The 19,573-nt window shown below is 45.6% G+C and overlaps 2 protein-coding genes across 5 annotated transcripts in view; one reads left to right on the top strand and one right to left on the bottom strand.

Annotated features, from left to right (window-relative positions):
* LOC119169632 (uncharacterized) overlaps window positions 1-19,573 on the top strand; it is a 128,213-nt gene that overhangs the window by 25,988 nt on the left and 82,652 nt on the right. The gene's annotated exons all lie outside the window — the stretch shown is intronic.
* Window positions 5,213-6,674, bottom strand: LOC119176273 (uncharacterized). Its single transcript, XM_037427476.2, has 3 exons — window positions 6,456-6,674; window positions 5,610-5,708; window positions 5,213-5,547 (listed from the first exon to the last, which is right to left on the bottom strand). The coding sequence occupies exons 1-3, from the start codon at window positions 6,523-6,525 to the stop codon at window positions 5,345-5,347; spliced, it is 372 nt and encodes a 123-aa protein (XP_037283373.2). The 5' UTR covers window positions 6,526-6,674; the 3' UTR covers window positions 5,213-5,344.

Below are 19,573 nucleotides of genomic sequence, written 5' to 3' on the forward strand. Positions count from 1 at the left end.
AGCAAGACAACTGAAGTCAGAAAACACGATTCCACCTTTTTGGGTGACACCTTAGAAACTCAAAATATTTGATTAGTAGAAGCACTATCTAAATAACAAATTCTAATTTTAATTCGCGCATTACATTTATAAGTGTGGAGATGAAGCTCACTGTGAACCTGCTGACACAGCCGATTTGAAATGCTTCGTGAGCAAAAGTTTTCATGGTTGTTTGTAATGATGCATCATGAATTATGCTTTGCCACTGATTCTAGTAACGAGAATTTTGTGAAGCTCAGTGTGTAGGTGTACAAACTACGAAAGCATTTCACAAAATACTATAACTCTATTACGTTCGACACTCGCTAGTAGCATTTAACAAGTTTAAAGCAAGGTGGTCCAATGACATGCTGCGAATTAGGTACATTTATTTGCAATATTTCATATGCCTCTAACCCACTATAAAACGGATTATGCAGTGACCTGATGACAGCGGCATTCCTAAACGTACGGACACTCACCAAAGAAAGGAGAGAATGTGTTCTTCAGCCGACTTGGCAGGCAGGCCACCATGATCACTGTTCTGAGGGCAGTGCGGTGACTTGGCGAATTCTGCTGCCAAGAAGTCCACGACCGGCCGCGTGACGCGGAAATTTCTTTTGAACTGGAAGAAAACAGGCCTTTAAGCAACCTAATTAAAACAGAAGCCGAATGACTCACCTCCTCGTCGGAGTAGCTAGCCACCGTCTTTGTAACATATGCTTCCACTTTCGGCCTTCGCTCTGGCAGAGAAAAGAGCTGCTGAAACGCTGCTGCATACACTTCGTCGTCATCGTCGCTGCTGCTTGAACTCGACTCGGACGTAGAGCTCCAGCAGCTATCGCTGCTGACATCGTCTAGCTCGTCAAATACTTCGGCAAGACGACGACGTTTTGCTGCCTCCGCCATCCGTGAATCTGAAGGCAGGCAAGGTGGACGTTCACTGCCAGAATCTGCCGCTACGACGTTAAAATCGTTCGAGCCCGAGCACCACGCACGCTTCGCTGCCGCCATAACCGCCCGACACGACGCCGCAAAATGTAAACAAGTGAGGAGGATTGCTGAGAGGGTATGTCCGGACATGACGTTCCAAACACGTGGTTTCCTGCGTTTTCCACTCACTCCGCTTTTTAAGAGGGAGCAGACAGAACTGCTCCTGGCTGCTCTCGGCGCAGCAAAAGCGCTCTCGCTCTACCAATGGATGACAGTGCTCCTACTCCTGTTCGACCACTGAAACACGCCGCCTCGGAAGAGAGCACTTTGAGCGTGCTTTTGAGTGCACCTGCTCTCCCAATGGAATTCGCCATTAAAAAGCGGAGTGAGTGGAAAACGCAGGAAACCACGTGTTTGGAACGTCATGTCCGGACATACCCTCTCAGCAATCCTCCTCACTTGTTTACATTTTGCGGCGTCGTGTCGGGCGGTTATGGCGGCAGCGAAGCGTGCGTGGTGCTCGGGCTCGAACGATTTTAACGTCGTAGCGGCAGATTCTGGCAGTGAACGTCCACCTTGCCTGCCTTCAGATTCACGGATGGCGGAGGCAGCAAAACGTCGTCGTCTTGCCGAAGTATTTGACGAGCTAGACGATGTCAGCAGCGATAGCTGCTGGAGCTCTACGTCCGAGTCGAGTTCAAGCAGCAGCGACGATGACGACGAAGTGTATGCAGCAGCGTTTCAGCAGCTCTTTTCTCTGCCAGAGCGAAGGCCGAAAGTGGAAGCATATGTTACAAAGACGGTGGCTAGCTACTCCGACGAGGAGGTGAGTCATTCGGCTTCTGTTTTAATTAGGTTGCTTAAAGGCCTGTTTTCTTCCAGTTCAAAAGAAATTTCCGCGTCACGCGGCCGGTCGTGGACTTCTTGGCAGCAGAATTCGCCAAGTCACCGCACTGCCCTCAGAACAGTGATCATGGTGGCCTGCCTGCCAAGTCGGCTGAAGAACACATTCTCTCCTTTCTTTGGTGAGTGTCCGTACGTTTAGGAATGCCGCTGTCATCAGGTCACTGCATAATCCGTTTTATAGTGGGTTAGAGGCATATGAAATATTGCAAATAAATGTACCTAATTCGCAGCATGTCATTGGACCACCTTGCTTTAAACTTGTTAAATGCTACTAGCGAGTGTCGAACGTAATAGAGTTATAGTATTTTGTGAAATGCTTTCGTAGTTTGTACACCTACACACTGAGCTTCACAAAATTCTCGTTACTAGAATCAGTGGCAAAGCATAATTCATGATGCATCATTACAAACAACCATGAAAACTTTTGCTCACGAAGCATTTCAAATCGGCTGTGTCAGCAGGTTCACAGTGAGCTTCATCTCCACACTTATAAATGTAATGCGCGAATTAAAATTAGAATTTGTTATTTAGATAGTGCTTCTACTAATCAAATATTTTGAGTTTCTAAGGTGTCACCCAAAAAGGTGGAATCGTGTTTTCTGACTTCAGTTGTCTTGCTAATTTGCTTCATTGACAGCGACAGCATTGTTAACACCATTATTCAGTCATTGACAGCAACAGCAAGCTTAATTCCATTATTTAATTAGAGTATCCTCTCCTTTTCAGGTATGCAGCCAACAAAGCATGCATTAGAGATGTCGCTGGCCGCTTTGAAGTCGCAGAAAGCACTCACCACAGAATGATGGGCCGAGTAACTGCATTCCTGCTCGACATAGCACCGAATGTAATCAAGTTCCCCAGTGACCTGCAGAAGCTTGCTGTGGATTTTGAGAAGGTAACTATGCTTTTGTAAACATGCTATTTAAGGTATAAACTACAGTTTTTTTCACACCAATGTCATACAGCTCTACACAACTCAAGGGACCAGACTAAGAGGAATTACACCTACTCAAACCACAATAAGGACTGAAAGCAACTGATATGCAGGATCAGAACTGCAAATGAACAGAAAATGTAAAAATGCAAGAGATATGAAAGAGCACCACACAGTCAAGCCTCCTTCATGTGTATTACAAATGCTGTCAGCAATCGGACATTTTTCTTGAGTAGTTTTGACCATGTGATGCTGTTTCATATCTCTTCTATTTTCCCATCTTCTGCTTAGTGATGTACATCTAGTACTTGTCCTGCATGTACAGTGAATAAACCTAGAGTTCAGTTACTTGTGCACTCTGTATGTACTCTGTATGTGTCATTAATTCCCCTTCGTGCGGTCCCATGTGTTCTTTACCGCTCTACTATTACAATTATGAATTAGTTAGTGCCAGAATGCACCTTTTAAATAAGTTATTACAATTATTTTTCCCAGATGCTTCACAATTAAATAGCCAGTTAATTTCAATCATGTGTACCGGTAGTGTATTGCACTCGCCGTTATGAGCTTCAAGTCTCCAGTTTGTTTTAAACTTTTCCGCATGTTATTGGCACCTTTCATTACCCTTAGTGCCATGCTTATTTGACTATGTGTGTGCACATTTTTTTCTCTTGCAGCTGTCGGGATTCCCAGACACAATTGGGTGTGTTGACGGAAGCTACATGCCTATCAGGTGCCCAGCCAGGAAAGTGCGATCTGTTTATATAAACCGGCACCATTACCTATCCTTGACACTTCAAGGTGTTTGTGACAACAAGAAGAGGTTTCTTGATGCCAGCACTGGCTACCCAAGCAAAATTCATGACGCACGCATTTTCCGTCGGTCCAGGATTTCAAGTGTTTTGCCACAACTGTGCTCTAGCAAGTACCATATAGTGGGGGATGCTGCATATCCTTTCCGGGAGTACCTGATGACACCAATTCGAGACTATGGGAATCTTGACAGCATCAAAAAAACCTTCAATGCAAGACTCTCCGGGACAAGGGTGCTTATTGAAAATACTTTTGGCGATTTAAAAAATCGTTTCAGACAACTGCACAGGTTGGATATGTGGACAGTGGATAACATGTCCAAGTTTATCATTTCATGCTGTGTGCTTCACAACCTCTGCATTGATTGTGGAGATTTGCCAGAGAACCTGTCACGAGACCTGTCACTTACCTCACAAACAACAAATGTAGACTCAAGCTCTTCTGCAGTTCAAGTAAGCAGCAGTAGTGTAGCCCAACAGGATAGCCTATTACGTGGCTTGGCTAGCATCAAGAGAGATCACTTGATGATAAAAATGGGGTTGCAGAACCAGCAGCCATGAAACAAGGAATTCCTTTACGTGTTATGCAGTTGTGAGCAAATATATGCTTACCAAAGGCCCACCTGAAAAGCTGAACTCGTTAAAACACCTTCAAGGTTGGGAAAAATTGTCCTTACCACACACCTGTTGGCCCATTTGCATTTTCTCAAGGTAGTGTATTGTGCCAAACTAGAAAATAAAAGACATTGAAACTAAGTAATCGCTTTGGGTAGTACGTTTATTTATTTAAAACTACCACTTTATTTTGGAAGTCCAAAGGCCTGACGGAGAATCTCCATTTTTTCTTCATGCATTTTGCGCCGCTCTTCACGAAGCACCTGTCGCTCGGCCTGCCTTTCAGCTCTTCGATTTTCTTTTTCTTGACGTCTGGCCGCCTTTTGAGCCTCCTTTTCTTCTTGCAGTGCCCTCATTTCAGTAAAAAACAACTGCATGTGTGCCAGGCGTGCAGTTCCTACCCGTGGCTTCGTGTCGGGATTTGAGGACTGCGTCTTATTTTCCTCAGTGGTGTTGGCAGGTGACAACACGGCCGGAGATTCGGGCGAGGCTTTGAATGTAGCCCCTGAGGCGTCTCGCTCTACCTCCGGTTCAATGCTGTCATCAATGCTTTCAATTTTTTTCACCTCGTCGTCAAAAGGCACAGGGGTGGGTGAAGCACCAGACCTTTTGTTATGGTCGGAAGACGCCTTCCGACGCCTAATTACTGTTTTGTACCTATTTTCACACTGTTCTGGGGTTTTGGCTATGCCAAGCACAGCCTCGATGTCCATCGATATTTGTTTAAAGGCTTGCTTCCTGTTTTTGAATTTTTTAAATGGGCCAATCTGAGGGAAATATTTGAGGTAGTACTCTAGGAGCAGCCTTGTTTGCCCCTCTGTCCATTCAGCAGCTAGAATAAGAAAGAACCAACACATAAATGGTTTATTGGGAAACTGTCGGTCATTGTGCAGGCATTACTTATAATTGAATAATTTAACACACAGCACGGTCACTTGAGCTTAATTATCAATCAGCAAGCATTAATCAACAAAACAAGCATTTGCGCAGACTAGCAAACATACATAAGTGATAAGTTCTGGTATTGTGCATGTAAATGCAATATGCAAATTGTGCCAGTCTTCCAGTAATTGTAGTGGTCTGCTTTCCATGCTCTCTTTTTTTTTTTGTCATTTAAGGATCACTCCTACAAGTACACTTTTACACGCTCTGATGCATGCTTGTTAGATTTACCCAAGAACACTTGCTGAGGCAATTGTAGACACTCAGTGTTAATATACTTGCCTCCACCTCCTCTCCTGGGGCCTGATGGCTTGCTTTGAGCACCAGTCTCCCCGTCAGCTGATCTTGATGCAGTGGGAGCTGGCAGGTGCAGAGTATCTGTGCCATCTAAAAAATATAAATGAGCAGTAAATGTAGTGCCTCGCAATAATGTTAATACTAATACTTACCACCTCCTGTTTCAACGCATGGCAATCTGAGCTCCATGCGCATTTCTTCGCTCCCTCGCCTTGGCACATCGCCAGCCATATTTGTACGCAGAACTGCATCTGTTTTCACACAATGATGGAAATGTAATCAAATCAGTTATATAATGAAAATGGTTTCTCAAGTAGTCAGCTACATTATGCAAACTCGGATGCCTTACACTCGAAGGTAAGCGGATTAGAGCAAGCAAAAAACAAATTCTAAAAAAGTCAATTCATCATGTTACAGGGCTGCATGAAACACTGCACAAATCACTGATAATTAAAAAAAAATATCGCTTATCATACGTAGCATCTCGACCCTGCGATAAGAAATCGTGCTTCCGAGGAGATGTATGGCTTCACCGTATCACGTGGGATGCTGATCTGCCGTCTGGAGACATTAGCCACTTAAAAATCAGAAATAAAAATAAATTGTTACTGCGTGCAATACTTAGCTGCACCCACGTGACACTTGCTACACGCCACTTCGCAGTTACTTTTCTTAAAACGCTGCGAATCATTCTGTTGCTGATGGAGGGGTCTGCAATGTAAGTTTGTTTTGAATTAAGGATTAATTACTCATGCAAGGAAACTTGGCAACAGGATAGTGTACTGCAGTACTTCTAGAATTGTTTACGTTTTGTTAACTGCTGATGACAGCAGCAGCTGGTAACTGCATGAACAGTCTGATAAAGCTGTCATATCCACGGTGTTTTTCTGATATGATAAAGAATAGTGGGCTTAGGTCCACGCGCGCAAGAATGCATTGCATGCTGCATGCGCGACAAGTGCGCTGAAACAAATAAAAAGCAATCAAATTCACTTTACCTTCCGTACTAGATGGTGCCTGGTGTTGAATTAAAGACAGTAGGATGCGCTGAGCTTCCGAGTCCATCATGTAGTAGTATACGAAGCAGCAGCTTTGCAGGATAGCGCGCAAGCGAGTGCGCTGTACCAACCACTGCCACACGTGCTTTCCTTGCCCGTCCGGATCAGACCGCACGTGTTTTGCAGCAGAGGACGCTGGGATGCACAACCTTTCTCCTCACTCGCCTTTTTATTCCCTCACACCTGCTCTGCGGAGGTGTGCCGCATTCCAGTGGCAGGTCGAGTGACGCGGCTCTCAGTGCTCTGCCCCCTACTCCTCTCTGCTCGGCACCCTTACTCCTGTTCTCTCAATGGAATTCGCCATAAGAGGGAGCAGACAGAACTGCTCCTGGCTGCTCTCGGCGCAGCAAAAGCGCTCTCGCTCTACCAATGGATGACAGTGCTCCTACTCCTGTTCGACCACTGAAACACGCCGCCTCGGAAGAGAGCACTTTGAGCGTGCTTTTGAGTGCACCTGCTCTCCCAATGGAATTCGCCATTAGAATGGAGCGCCATTGGTGTCGGTAGTAGTAACGTTATGCTCCTCGATGGGCGCTTAGTGTCGCTGCCAGCATCGAAAGCGGAGTGGCCATCTGATTACCCGAAGTATTGGGCAAATCAATCGCGTTAGTACGCCAACTTATGCAGCTACCGTGCGTTTAAGACTTTTAAAGAACGGGCGTAGGCGCGGAAAAGCCGGTTTCTGCGTAAGAATGCACCGACGGTAAGGTTCCGTCTCTCACAACTGCTTGCCATGCCTTGACAAATGGAAACGCAGTGTCGTCCCGGAAGACAGGGGAAGGCCAGATTGCAAAGAAAGAAAGTATTTTGATCAATTAGAAGAAAATAAGAAAATAGAAGCGCATGAAAAGTAACAAAGTTGCGCACGGAGTAGAAATAAGAAGCGTGATACGGCACTGCATAGGCGAGCAAAGCACAGCAAGCTAAGCAACTATATATATATATATATATATATATATATATATATATATATATATATATATATATATATATATATATATATATATATATATATATATATATATATGTGTGTGTGTGTGTGTGTGTGTGTGTGTGTGTGTGTGTGTGTGTGTGTGTGTGTGTGTGTGTGTGTGTGTGTGTAACGCTATGAGGAATGGCAGACGTGGCCCGGCTCATACTCCATGTTTATTCTATAAGCACTTCTTTATTCTCGACCTCTACTAACCATCACTTGATACGTCACACGATTCCCCTTCCCCCCGAAAGAAGGCATGGATTACGCACAACAAAAGTAAACAAGGAGAGGTTGAGAAGTCACAAATGTCAAAATGCACAATTGGTTTCATGGCCCCGTGGTGTTCCGTAAACTCGCAAAACTTCAGGAAAGAGTGTAGCAGTCCGGTTAACGCCGGAGTTCTGGTGGGCGAGGCTGATGGTTGCGTCCTGGATAACACAAGAATGCTTTGGACATGGAGATAGTGGAAATCGCAGCCGGCATTCTTGTGAAGAACAAACGAGGTTCGAACACCTTGCAGAATGGACAGTTCGAATATCGTAGGCATGGAATTCTTCGTCGTGGCACAGGTCGGTCAGGCAGCTTGCGTGTGCGTTGATCGAGGTTGATTGGGCGCTGCCTGTGTTTCTGCCGAGTACAAGGGGTGCTTTTGGAATAAACTGGTGTTCTGACTGACGCCATGTCTCATCCGTATATATATATATATATATATATATATATATATATATATATATATATATATATATATATATATATATATATATATATATATGTGAAGATGAAGCTGAAAACTTGTGTACGTGGTACTGAAATTACTACCCTGGGCCTCCTTTCTTCACTTGTTATGCCCGTTTAATTATCTCTTAGTAATATACATCATCACCTTACCTATGGTATGACGGCTATATCATGTCAACACATTTATTTGAAATCGCTCTTGAAACTTGCACATTTCGCTGGTGTCGTACACGGTGCATGATGGGCGTCGCTAAGGTTAAAAAATTTGCGGCCCTCAGAGATGCGTTGGCAAAGATGTTCGTATTTGTACGCCCTGTTTTCCTGTAAATGATGCTCCTTCGATGGTAGGCCTGTCGACGATCAGCTTTCTCTGATATGGCAGTGCGATCTTTTATCGAAGTAGTCTCTTGTTAGTTTCCCGTTGCCACATTCGATTACATTACACTGCTGCCTGAACAGTATTTGTTGCTTGGAGCTACTTCATTTTCCTGTTAAACTGTGTTTTCTGCCCTTCTCCTACACAATGTATAAAATGTGCCCTGAGGGTCTCACAAATAAATAAATAAATAAATAAATAAATAAATAAATAAACAAATAAATAAATAAATAAATAAATAAATAAATAAATAAATAAATAAATAAATAAATAAAAGCACTGCGCAACTAAGCAGGTGGATGACAATCCCATTCCCGGCATGGAGGCCGGAAGCAGTTGGCAATATTGCGCAATGCGAAAGAGAGAAAGACAGGTGGTACGTCGAGCACGCGCGCGCTCAGCTTCGCTGGCCCTCACTTTTCCCGACAGGACAAGTGCTCCCTTCCTATTTCTTTCTCCGCTCTCTTCCTTCGCGCTTGCGCAGTACGTACGCCACTTGTTCGGTGTGAACCGACAAGCTTGCATAGAAGAAGGTCTCATTCTCGTGAATGTTTAGCAGCGCGCAGGCTGTTCTTAACCGAGACCTTTAATGTCCGGGGGCCGCCGTATAGGTCGGAAACGGATAGGTTGTCACTACTCACGACTTCCACCACGCACCGCTACGCCCACTACTACTCTCGCCACACCCACTCACATTCGACCCACGTAATTCCACTTCACTCAACACCACTTCGTTCAACTTCCTGTCAAACGGATCCCACTAAATTCAACCAGCTAAAATAAGTGGCGAAGCGGAGGCTTCTTTCTAAGCCGATATGAACCAACAAGCCTGAAAGCTTTGCCGTTTCATCAGTATGCGTTGCGTGCATCTGTTTCTTTGTTTTTCTGTTTTTGTAAGTAAATAACTGGAGGTTACAAGGTGAAAATAACAGGCGGGGTTTTTCTGCAAACCCTATGCCCTACAGCCACAGGTACCCAGAAGTATTTGAAGTCATAGCGCGAATTTCGTGGTCAGGCAGCGAATTAGGTTACGTGGTTTGGACATGTCCGACTAAGTACACTAGCGCACACACTCTAGAATCCAGGGAGACCATACTCCGGCAGTCCAGACCCCCAACGTCCCGCAGGACATCATTAGTCCAGGCCTTGCTGCTTCCGTGTACCAAGGAATTAAGGCCGACGGCTTGAGGCGACGAAGAAAGTAGACTTTCTCCTGACTGTTTCCAGGTAGTACGGCTCACCAAACATCACCTAATCTTGTCTCTCGTCGAAAACGTAAAAATGCGTTAGTCCCTTCCTTTCGCATCAACCGCGCACCTGCCGGAAACACAGTGTCTTCGCAGCATCCGTGGGGAGACGCTCTTTTCTTCATACTGTTCATTAATGTCTCTATTTCAGAACAAAAACGCTTGCACTACCAGGGGAGAGGCTGTATATTCGCGAATAGCTCAGGTTGAACCATTGTATACAGGCCAGGTCTACCAGGAAAACCCTGGTAATCCTGGCCTGCAATTGCTCCAAAAGTTTGAGAGGGAGGTGGTGTTGCCTCCACATCCCTCACCACTTCCCTCACAAACGTCAGGACAAAGTGGTGGTATTGCCTGTGGCAACACCTCCACTTTGTCCTGACTTGCACAGACTGTTTATCATCAAGTTGTTGTTTTTTCTTTTTTTTCTCTCCGTGCAATGACATCATGACAGTTGCGAGGTGAAAGGTGCGTAGACAGCATCACGCACAAGGTGTCACTTCCAACAAAATGTATACTTTGAAAATTGAAACTCTAGGCTATTTAAGCACAGAGCGCTGTCGTACTCAAGGGGACCAACTAGACACGCGTCATTTTTCGACCTGACGCTGTGACAGTGGCGGTAAAGCAACGTCATCTGTGGGTTGAATGTGCAGACGTTTCCGTTTATAAGCACGCTTTTCTATCTGTCAGCCACCTCCACTAACTGGTAATGTATTCATAAATGACAATTTATCCAGCATCAGGGTTAGCTCCAATTTTTTTCTCATAAACAACTATATCGCATGGGATTCTTGGGTGTAATGTTCATATCTCATAAATACTTCTCCAGCTACATATTTCCTAAGTGTTGTTATTTTAATCGGAATAATCTTGTTATTAAAGTGCCTGAAACTTTGTAGATGCTTACCCTCAGTGCTCCTTTGAAAGCCAAGCTCTGCGCTAGTTGACGCGTTTTACGTCCCGAAATTGATTATGAGTTCGCACAACCTTTGTGCAAAAGCTTGATAGTTTTTAGGTCGTAACGAAGAAAAAAATGGGGGGAAGGGGGATGCATGTTTAGAGGCTTAACAAGACACCCGAAAAGCGTGATAAAATTCGGTGAAGCATGCTGCTCTCTTTATCGATGCCAATACTATGCTATAACTGCGTTCTTGTTGCGTTATCAAGTAGAAGCGTGGCTTTCCAAGACACACCTATCTTTCTGTGTAACTTCCTACTGTCTTGCGTTCCCATGCGAGGTTGTGTTGCAAGCGCTGTTAATTTTTCGGTGAGGCTTTCCGGCGCTATATACGATCGATTTATTTTCGCACTCAGCCAATACAAACGTGCTACGTAAAACAAAAATACTTACCGCTTCGTTTTAAAAGAAATAAGCTGCTGCTGCGTTTCCTCCTTTCCTTCTATTGCGCCTACCTTCTTTCTCTCGTGCGAGAGGCGGAGCCTCCTCCTGCAGTTCGGTGGTTGGCTTTTCCGCGCTACGCCTGCACACGCAGGAGAAGCGCGGACTATCGGCTTGGAGGGTGTGGCGCTTCTGCGCGAAGTAAAAACGGTTTCCATGGTTGTGGTAGCAACACGGAGGCGGTTCCCAGTCGCTTCTTGGGCTGGCGCACCGTCTGACTGGCTGATTTTCTCTATCTCGCATCTCAATTGATTGCTGTTGGTTTGTATCACGTGTTTCTAGCTCTACTGTGCAGAAACTGTGATGCGTTTATGTATGGAGGTCATGAAAATTATTATTATAATAATAAAAAAGGTTTAAGTCGATGCTCCAAATTATGTGAAGTGCTTCCTCCACATCTCTTCTCTTAGTATTGTTCCGAGAACATTGTGTGAGGCCGCCGTGTTTTTTTCTTCGAGATTCCTTTCGTATTATTTTTATACGTCTCGTCTTGGGTGATACTCCTGTCCGTGTTACTCTACCTTAGCCACATCGAGAAAGCAACGAAAGGGTATTAATACAGAACACAAGACGATCTGTTAAGGGAGTGCCGCAGGTTTTACGTGTAAATTAAGATGTAGGTGTTAATTTACACGTAGTACACTTAAAAAGCCTCGTGAGAATGCGTAGTATAGACTCGTATATATAGTTTTCGCAAGTATAAATTAAGATAAGCTGTGTTTTTTTTTTTCAAAAGACTGACGACAACCATTGACGTATTTGGAAAATGAATAATTGAATATGAAATGGCGATGTGACATTCCGGTGACGAAACTACCGCCTGGCAACGGTGACGTCATGCCGCAGGCGATAAGTCAAATTTTATGCGGAGCTTGCTAAGCCGCCTTCAGAAAAAAATGGGGGCAAACGCCACAACGGTTGGTTTTCTTTGCTACGGGCTTAGCGAAGCATAGGACGCTCAGGAAAGCGAGAATAATTAGCGTTCATTACTTTAGTGCGAAAGTTGGCACACGCTGAACACTGTATGCGGCAACTGGCATTGACGTTTCCCGCTGCTGCGTTTATCTCAGCGGAAACATTTAGGCGTCCTAATTTAAATTATGATCCTTTTGAATAATAATAATAATAATAATAATAATAATAATAATAATAATAATAATAATAATAATAATAATAATAATAATAACGATTATGATTATGAAGATGATGATGATGATGATGATGATGATGATGATGATGATGATGATGATGATGTTACGACGCAGTTGGCATGAGCCCACCGTCGCAGAGGAATCGACAAAGAAGCTGACTTGCCGCGCGAGATACTGCCACCCAAAGGCCCCCCGGTTCTTGGCCAATCCTGCACTGTCTAAGGTTTTACTCTATACTCTACTTGGATGACACAGCTACTTGTAAATATTGTAAACATACTCTCTTCTGTCTTACGTGTATTTGGGATCGCCGTCATAAATTGGTGGATGTGTGGGGTAAACGAAGCGCTGTACAACAGAGCTCCGCAGTGGCTGTCGAGTCGGAGTTTCCGTGATAGAACACGGGACTGGTCCCATGGCCGCCTCTCCATCGGCCATGGCAACGCCTGCACCGGCCTCAACACCAACCACGCACGTGCTGACGCATCCGAAACACCCGGGAACGTCCTGCGATACTGAGGAATAAACAGACAGGCATAGAAGATGGAACCCGGTCTGCACGAGAGCTGAAACACCGTCTTCTTTCCTATCGAAGTCATCCGCGGCGCCACGTAGTACTATGTCCCACATCGTGACTGGCTGGAATATTCTCTTGCGGAAATTCTCAGCGTATGAGTTCTTTTTGTGAATACGGGCCCAATATGATACCGCCTACAAAAAAAAAAAAAAACTAAACGAAGACGTAAAAATGGAAGTGGCTTAGCTCAGCTATGCCAGTATACACGTAGCGTTAGCAAAGGTTCAGCTGAATATGCTTAGCTTTCCAGAGTGTCTAGGATTAGCTTGATTATCATGCTTACTGCTGCTGCAATGACACACGTATATTTTGCCGGGCAACTACTTCGGGATTCCATGAGTTAAGCTTCTCCGCTCTACTGCACCGTTGAGCAGCATTTGCACTCTCCTTCTCCATGGCTATACCACAGTGGCAAACGCCAGTCAGAGGTGCTATCAAGCGGCTCCAGCGCAGTGTCAGATGGCGACTGCACAGGGAAGGCGCGCGCGTCGGCGTCCATATGTCTACCAAGGCTATGACGGCACTCCTCTGGAAAGCGCACACCGGTGGCGGCGGCGAGTCGCGCGCGGCCGCGGCCGAGTGCGAGGGAGGTGCCGGCTCCTGTGCGTGACACCACTGATCGTCTGCGCAGCGCATCGCATTGCGCGCACACCGGCGGCGAGCCGCGCGCGGCGGTGGCGGAGTATCATTGCGCATGCGCAGACCAGTGCCACGCGAAATTGGCTCAGCGAGGGCAGTGTAGCTAACGCTACAAAAAAAATGGCAGCATATCCACGGAGTGAATGATGGAGAGTGGGGCGGAGAATTCGTCCGTCCATTCGTTCTTGCTTCCGTCCGTCCATGCGTCCGTCAGTGTGACCGTCCATGCGTCCATCAGCCCGTCCGTGAGTGCGTCTGTTCGTGCGTCCGTCCCTGCGTTCGTCCATGCGTACATCCATGCATCTGTCTATGTGGCCGTTCGTACATCTATTCAACACTCCAAGTACCACCATCTCGCATCTTTTCATCATATATTCCCCATATAGAAGCACCCCCATCCAGCGGACATTCCAAGTACTAAACGAGAGGTGGCATACGCACACTTTCTTACGGCTTGCGCTTCGGGTCCACTTCCCACCTTTAACCACCTCGAGTTCATGGTATATACTAGTTCACTGTATTCATGGCACTGCAGCTGAACGCTCGCTAAACCTTTCGAAAACCAAGGAGGTTACGCCCAGCGAGTATGACGCAGCAAACTTTTTCAGTCAGATAGTGCTCAATGTATATGCCAATGGCTGCTAATGGGAAATGAGAGGCGGAGAATTCGGCTTTTACTTTCTTACGGCTTGCGCTTCGTATCTACTTCCCATTTTTAACCACCTCGAGTTCATTCATGGTATATACAAGTTCATTGTATTCATGGCACTGTGGCTCAACGCTCGCTAAACCTTTCTAAAGTTAAGGAGGTTGAACCCAGCGAGTATAACGTAACAACCCTTTCTTGTCAGATAGTGCTCAATGTGCATGCCAATGGCTGCTGATGGGGATTGCAGCGTGCGCGTTAACTAAAGGCCGAATGCTCCTGTCTCTCATTCCCTATTAGCAGCCATTGACATGTACATTGAGCACTATTTTTTATTGTGCAACAACGCACAGAAGAAGTCTCTCACCGGCCCCACCTTGGAGGTCAAAATGTTATACTTGTTACAAACTACGGGGGACGAACGGGTGCCGCTATAAAAAGCTGCGCCCCTAAAACTCTCCAGACACTACCTGTAGTCGTCCTGTGAAGTTGTCGGAAGCAGCATGCGTCATGCCAGGGCGGAGGGGTGTTCAAATCCGCCTACATCTCCCCAAACTTTCAGCTTTGCATGTTTTTATATACGCGCACATGGTATACACGCGCATGAATGAACATGCATGCATCTATAGCATAATTTAAGTCCCCCCCCCCCTCGTCCACCTGAAAAAAATTCTGTCAACGCTTCTGCGCCCGATTAACAAACAAACTACGATTTAATAGAAGACGCTAATCTTGTTCCCTCTCTCCATGATGCGGCTGCGAGAACGCGTCCGGAACACGCAAGTTTTTGTTGACGCGCCCCTACTACCGTTATCATGTTAGCCTATTCGGCAGATACGTAGCGCGGTGCCAAGTACACGCCGTTGGCGATGCCTTGAGCGTGAGATCGTTCTTAATCGTGGCGCCGAACGTGTTATTGCTGAAACATGTTATTGCTCCGAGGGCGTGTAGCAGACTTGACAGCGACGTGGTCTTCATGAGCTTATTGTTTGTTCTCTCGGCCTTCCGCATCTTACTTAGCCGTACACACTTAAGCCGGTGCGCGTACACACAGAGACATACACAAACACACACGAGAGTGCCTATAGGGAAGAACGGAAGGGGATGAAGAAGAAAAAATCGTTTCTTTGCGCCAGTCAGGCTGGATATCACATTCAGCACAGCAGAAGACGGCAAGAGCTCCGCGGCAGTTCCGTCGTAGTATATCAGAGGATGCATGGATTTCCGCAAATGGGTCACATTCTGCGACTCAAACACATTCCTTTCTGAGGATGTTCTTTGTTGTCTACGCAATAGAACTCTTGAACTAAAGGATTGGTAGGCTAGATAAATTGTACCTCTAAGCTTGCGAGGAAAAACACATCATAACATATCAGTGAATAGAGGACGTAGCGGAATTACTTTCAATGATATCGCCGACAAGGTGACCGCGCCAGTATATATACTTGAAGGGAACCGAGTGTTAGCCTGCTCCAAGAAAAAAAAAAGCAAAAGAAGAAAGTCTATTTTTCGAAGAGTACTGGCTTGCCGCGTTAATGACTCTCTTTAAAGAGACAGGTTAACTTTCTTTTAGGTCCCACGACTCTCCGAAAAGAGTCCATGTATCTATTAATGAGATTAACAGGCAAATGTTCTTGCTTAACGAAAATCTTCGTCGACGGCGCAGAAAGCAATGACCTGTTGGAGCTGTCTATAGTGTATATGTAACCGAAATCGACAGCTCTGTGCGACCGCTTGTGACAACGACTAGTGAACTCTGTTCTTCTCTACCTTCTCTCTCTCTCTCTCTCTCTCTCTCTTCTCCATCTCTTATGACTTATCGACTTTTATGGGCTTTATGACTTTCGCCGATGACGAGCGATTCCGCGGGGATGAATTATCTGTACACACGCTGCACATTTACATCAGACAAGCTGGTCACGACGAAACGTTGCTTCCTTCATTTTCTTCTTTTTTTTTATCCCCCAGACCTGAATATAAGGAACAATTTGCAGTATATGTAGAATTATAGACAAATGATTGTACCAATGGAGTGGTTGCGAAGTCCCGTCGTCTTTTGTCCCGCCACCCGCCAATGTCGCCGTATATTTACCCCGTTCACCTATCTGTCCCCCCACGCATTTATGTACCTCCAATTGGTCCAAACATTGACCATCTCGAAATATCGCAGTGCCGATAGTTATAGCGCGAGAACAGAACGACGACACAGAGACAAGAAGGACACGAGCGTTAACTTCCAACTGAGTTTATTGCGCAGAGCGCGAAAATATATATTTTCGCGCTCTGCGCAAGAAACTCAGTTGGAAGTTGGCGCTCGTGTCCTTCTTATTTTCGCGCTCTGCGCAATAAACTCAGTTGGAAGTTAGCGCTCGTGTCCTTCTTGTCTCTGTGTCGTCGTTCTGTTCTGGCTCTATAACTGTCGTCATGTCGTACCTACTAGCCCAAGCTGCCGCACTTCTAAATCGCAGTGCCGTTCGCGCACAGGTAGATCGATAACTTCCAATCACCATGCTTGGCGTCTTCGTCGTCGTCGCGTATTTCACGTGATTTCGGGTTCGACGATTTCGATATACGGCATTATTCGTCTCTCGACGCAGCAGTGTTACGCGCGGCGCCAAGCGAGCGCTAATAAGAAACCGTAACGCGAAGACCCGCTCGTAACCAGAGACGTGCGCGTTCTCCGACAACGACCCTCCTCCCCCTACCCCCTGGAATCCAAGGACGGGGTATTCTCTCGCAAGTGTACCCCGTCTTCGGACTCCAGTGACCGTGCTTCCATCTTTCCTGTCTCTCCTATCCCCTCGGTTTGTTGTTGCTTCTTCTTCCTCTTTTCTACACCTTTACTCCTATCTTTTATATCCCTCCTCACCCCCATCCCTTGTGAGCCCTGTGGCGGTGTCGCTCACTGAAGCAGACAATAACGGGGCTCACTTTTCTCTTCCTTTCTCTTTCTTAAGAATCACTCCGCCGCTCTTGGTCCGGCGACGCACGTGTGTCTCGTCATGTGGCGTCGCATACGCGGGCGGATATTATTACTACTTATATGCCACCCGCCGCGGCGGTCCGTAGTTGTTATGGTGTTTGAGTTCTGACTGGAAGGTATACCGTTATCGAATTCATGGCCGCATTTCGATGAGTGGGAGCTGCTATAGAGTTGTGCTTGAAATTGTGCTTGCCTGAGCTCGTCCGTTGCACGTAACGAGGGGTTCGAGCCAACTATTGGACGAGGACAGCAGGGGAGACGGCACACCGCTGGACTACAGCCATTGAACTACTAAAAAAAAAGATTCGTGCGCACAAACAATCTTGGGATGTATAGGGAGCATCGCATTTGCTATCGAATGCAATAAAAATGTAAGGCAAGTTTTAATAAACGTTCACTTCCTAGTCCAGCTGTGTGTCATCTACCCTTCTGCCCTCGTCCAAGTAGAGCACTGGAACCTCTCGGTGTATGAGGTGCTAGAAACCCGTATAATTTAGATGCACTTAAAAAGAACCATACGCGGCCGAATTTTCCGTAGCCCTACCTCCAGCATGGCGACTCTCCTAACCATATCATGATTTTTAGACGTAATATTAAAACCCCTAGACAATCATGATTTTTTTAGCGTGGCGCTGAGGGGAGGAAACAACATTTTGAAAAAAGAAAGAACCTTTCAACTGAGAAATTGAAGATAGCATTTATTCAATAATTTTCAACTTGTCTGTACGTCCCTATCATGAGGTCGACTAACCCGCCCATTAATCGACCCACACACCGACCTATGAGTCCGAACTGTAGTGGCACCAGCCGATTTTATCAAGTTTTATTTAGAGTATGAGTCAGTGTCAGCCACGCTGAATATAAATTTTACTGAATCAGATCCGGAGTCGGAATGAGCTATTTAACGCTTATTTTGCCGACCAACGCCGCTTTTTCAATTGCTTTGCGGAAGCACTGTGTGCATGCGAGGACTAACCCTTGCTATCACTTACTGCCACTTTTGCTATCTCTCACTTCTGCTATCACTTGGCTTTCGTATATGCACTTTTTATATTAACTTACGATAGCAGGTGGCACCTAAGAGTCTGTTTTGGTAACTTTTAAACGGTTATATTCAGTCGTATTCACCAGCGCGCAGAGTCATTCAATTAAGGGTTAACCAAAGGACGAGTAGCCAGAAACGAAGATTGTTAGTCGGAAGGCAAAGGGAGCGACATCATTGACAATTTGCATTCTGAAGTTCGTGCCTCGTCTTTTTGAAATATGTGAGAGATTATAATTTGGCAATAATCCAAGTATTTCATGAGCAATGTGCCGTGTATGTATAGGTGGGTCTAGAAAGGTGCTGGACTACACCAACAACACATCTGTTCGAGAAGATATGACAGTGCTGGGAGAGACCGATTAATTATGTCACAGCAAATGTGTTCAGAGCCACAAGGATTGATTAAGTCACACTATATAAATTTTGTTTTCTCGAAAAAAAAGAAGAAGGAAATTGCATATGTTGTGCTACATCTGTAACACCATGCTATATGCACAGAAAACTCTAGTGGTTTCTTCAAAGAGTCAGCGACTACTCCTGAACAACAACAAAAAAACAAAAACAAAAATGGCGATGCTTGCGCTAAGCCTTGCAAGCGTTGAAATAGCGAAACTGGGCGATAATAAAGATTAATATGGTTGCTCCTACAGGTCGTTTCGATGCTGGGTTGTTTTTACGTTGATTCTCGGCGCAGAGAGGTAAGAAATTAACCACGTACAGTCACAGACACAAAGCGGGTGTATCCCGACTCCAGAGAGAGAAACTATACAGCGCTGAAAGCAAGCGTTCTCATTTCTCGTAGATTTGGCTATGTCGTCGTTGGCGTAGGTAGGCCTTCCATGGCTTCGGGCCCTTCTCGCAACTTTCCCGCTCCCTAATAATTGGCTATCTGTTGTTATATTCATTTTTAGTGAGTGAAATCTACCCAGCCTTTGTGGCATATATAACTCGTTTATGATGATGATAGTTTTCCGATGGGCCGCGCAAATTTCTGTGGCACATACCCGCTTGTTGGGCTATCTGTTTCTTCTTCACTTCTAGTGGATCAGTGCGGAGTAGCGGGATTTGCCCAATCTCTGTGGCTAATACGTGATAGGCCACGCAGGATAGGCTGCTCAAATTACGGCTGCCTTAAACAGCTTCACTTTAAAAAAAAGCGAGAAAGCTTGTTCGTTGCGTCCATCCACTCCATATTATATGTCATTCTTCTACTCGGCCCGTGCCACTGATCATATAGCGTAAGACTAGCGGAGGTGGATGATGGACGGGGCCGCTCCA

This window comes from Rhipicephalus microplus, chromosome 2 (assembly GCF_043290135.1).
Source record: "Rhipicephalus microplus isolate Deutch F79 chromosome 2, USDA_Rmic, whole genome shotgun sequence".
Lineage (NCBI taxonomy): Eukaryota > Metazoa > Arthropoda > Arachnida > Ixodida > Ixodidae > Rhipicephalus > Rhipicephalus microplus.

Excerpts from the sequence above, each read along its gene's own strand:
- LOC119176273 (XM_037427476.2), bottom strand. The coding sequence starts at position 6,525 with ATGATGGACTCGGAAGCTCAGCGCATCCTACTGTCTTTAATTCAACAC. Across the intron at positions 5,709-6,455 it reads GGCACCATCTAGTACGGAAG|ATGCAGTTCTGCGTACAAAT; the intron begins GTAAAGTGAATT and ends GTGTGAAAACAG. Across the intron at positions 5,548-5,609 it reads ATGCGTTGAAACAGGAGGTG|ATGGCACAGATACTCTGCAC; the intron begins GTAAGTATTAGT and ends TATATTTTTTAG.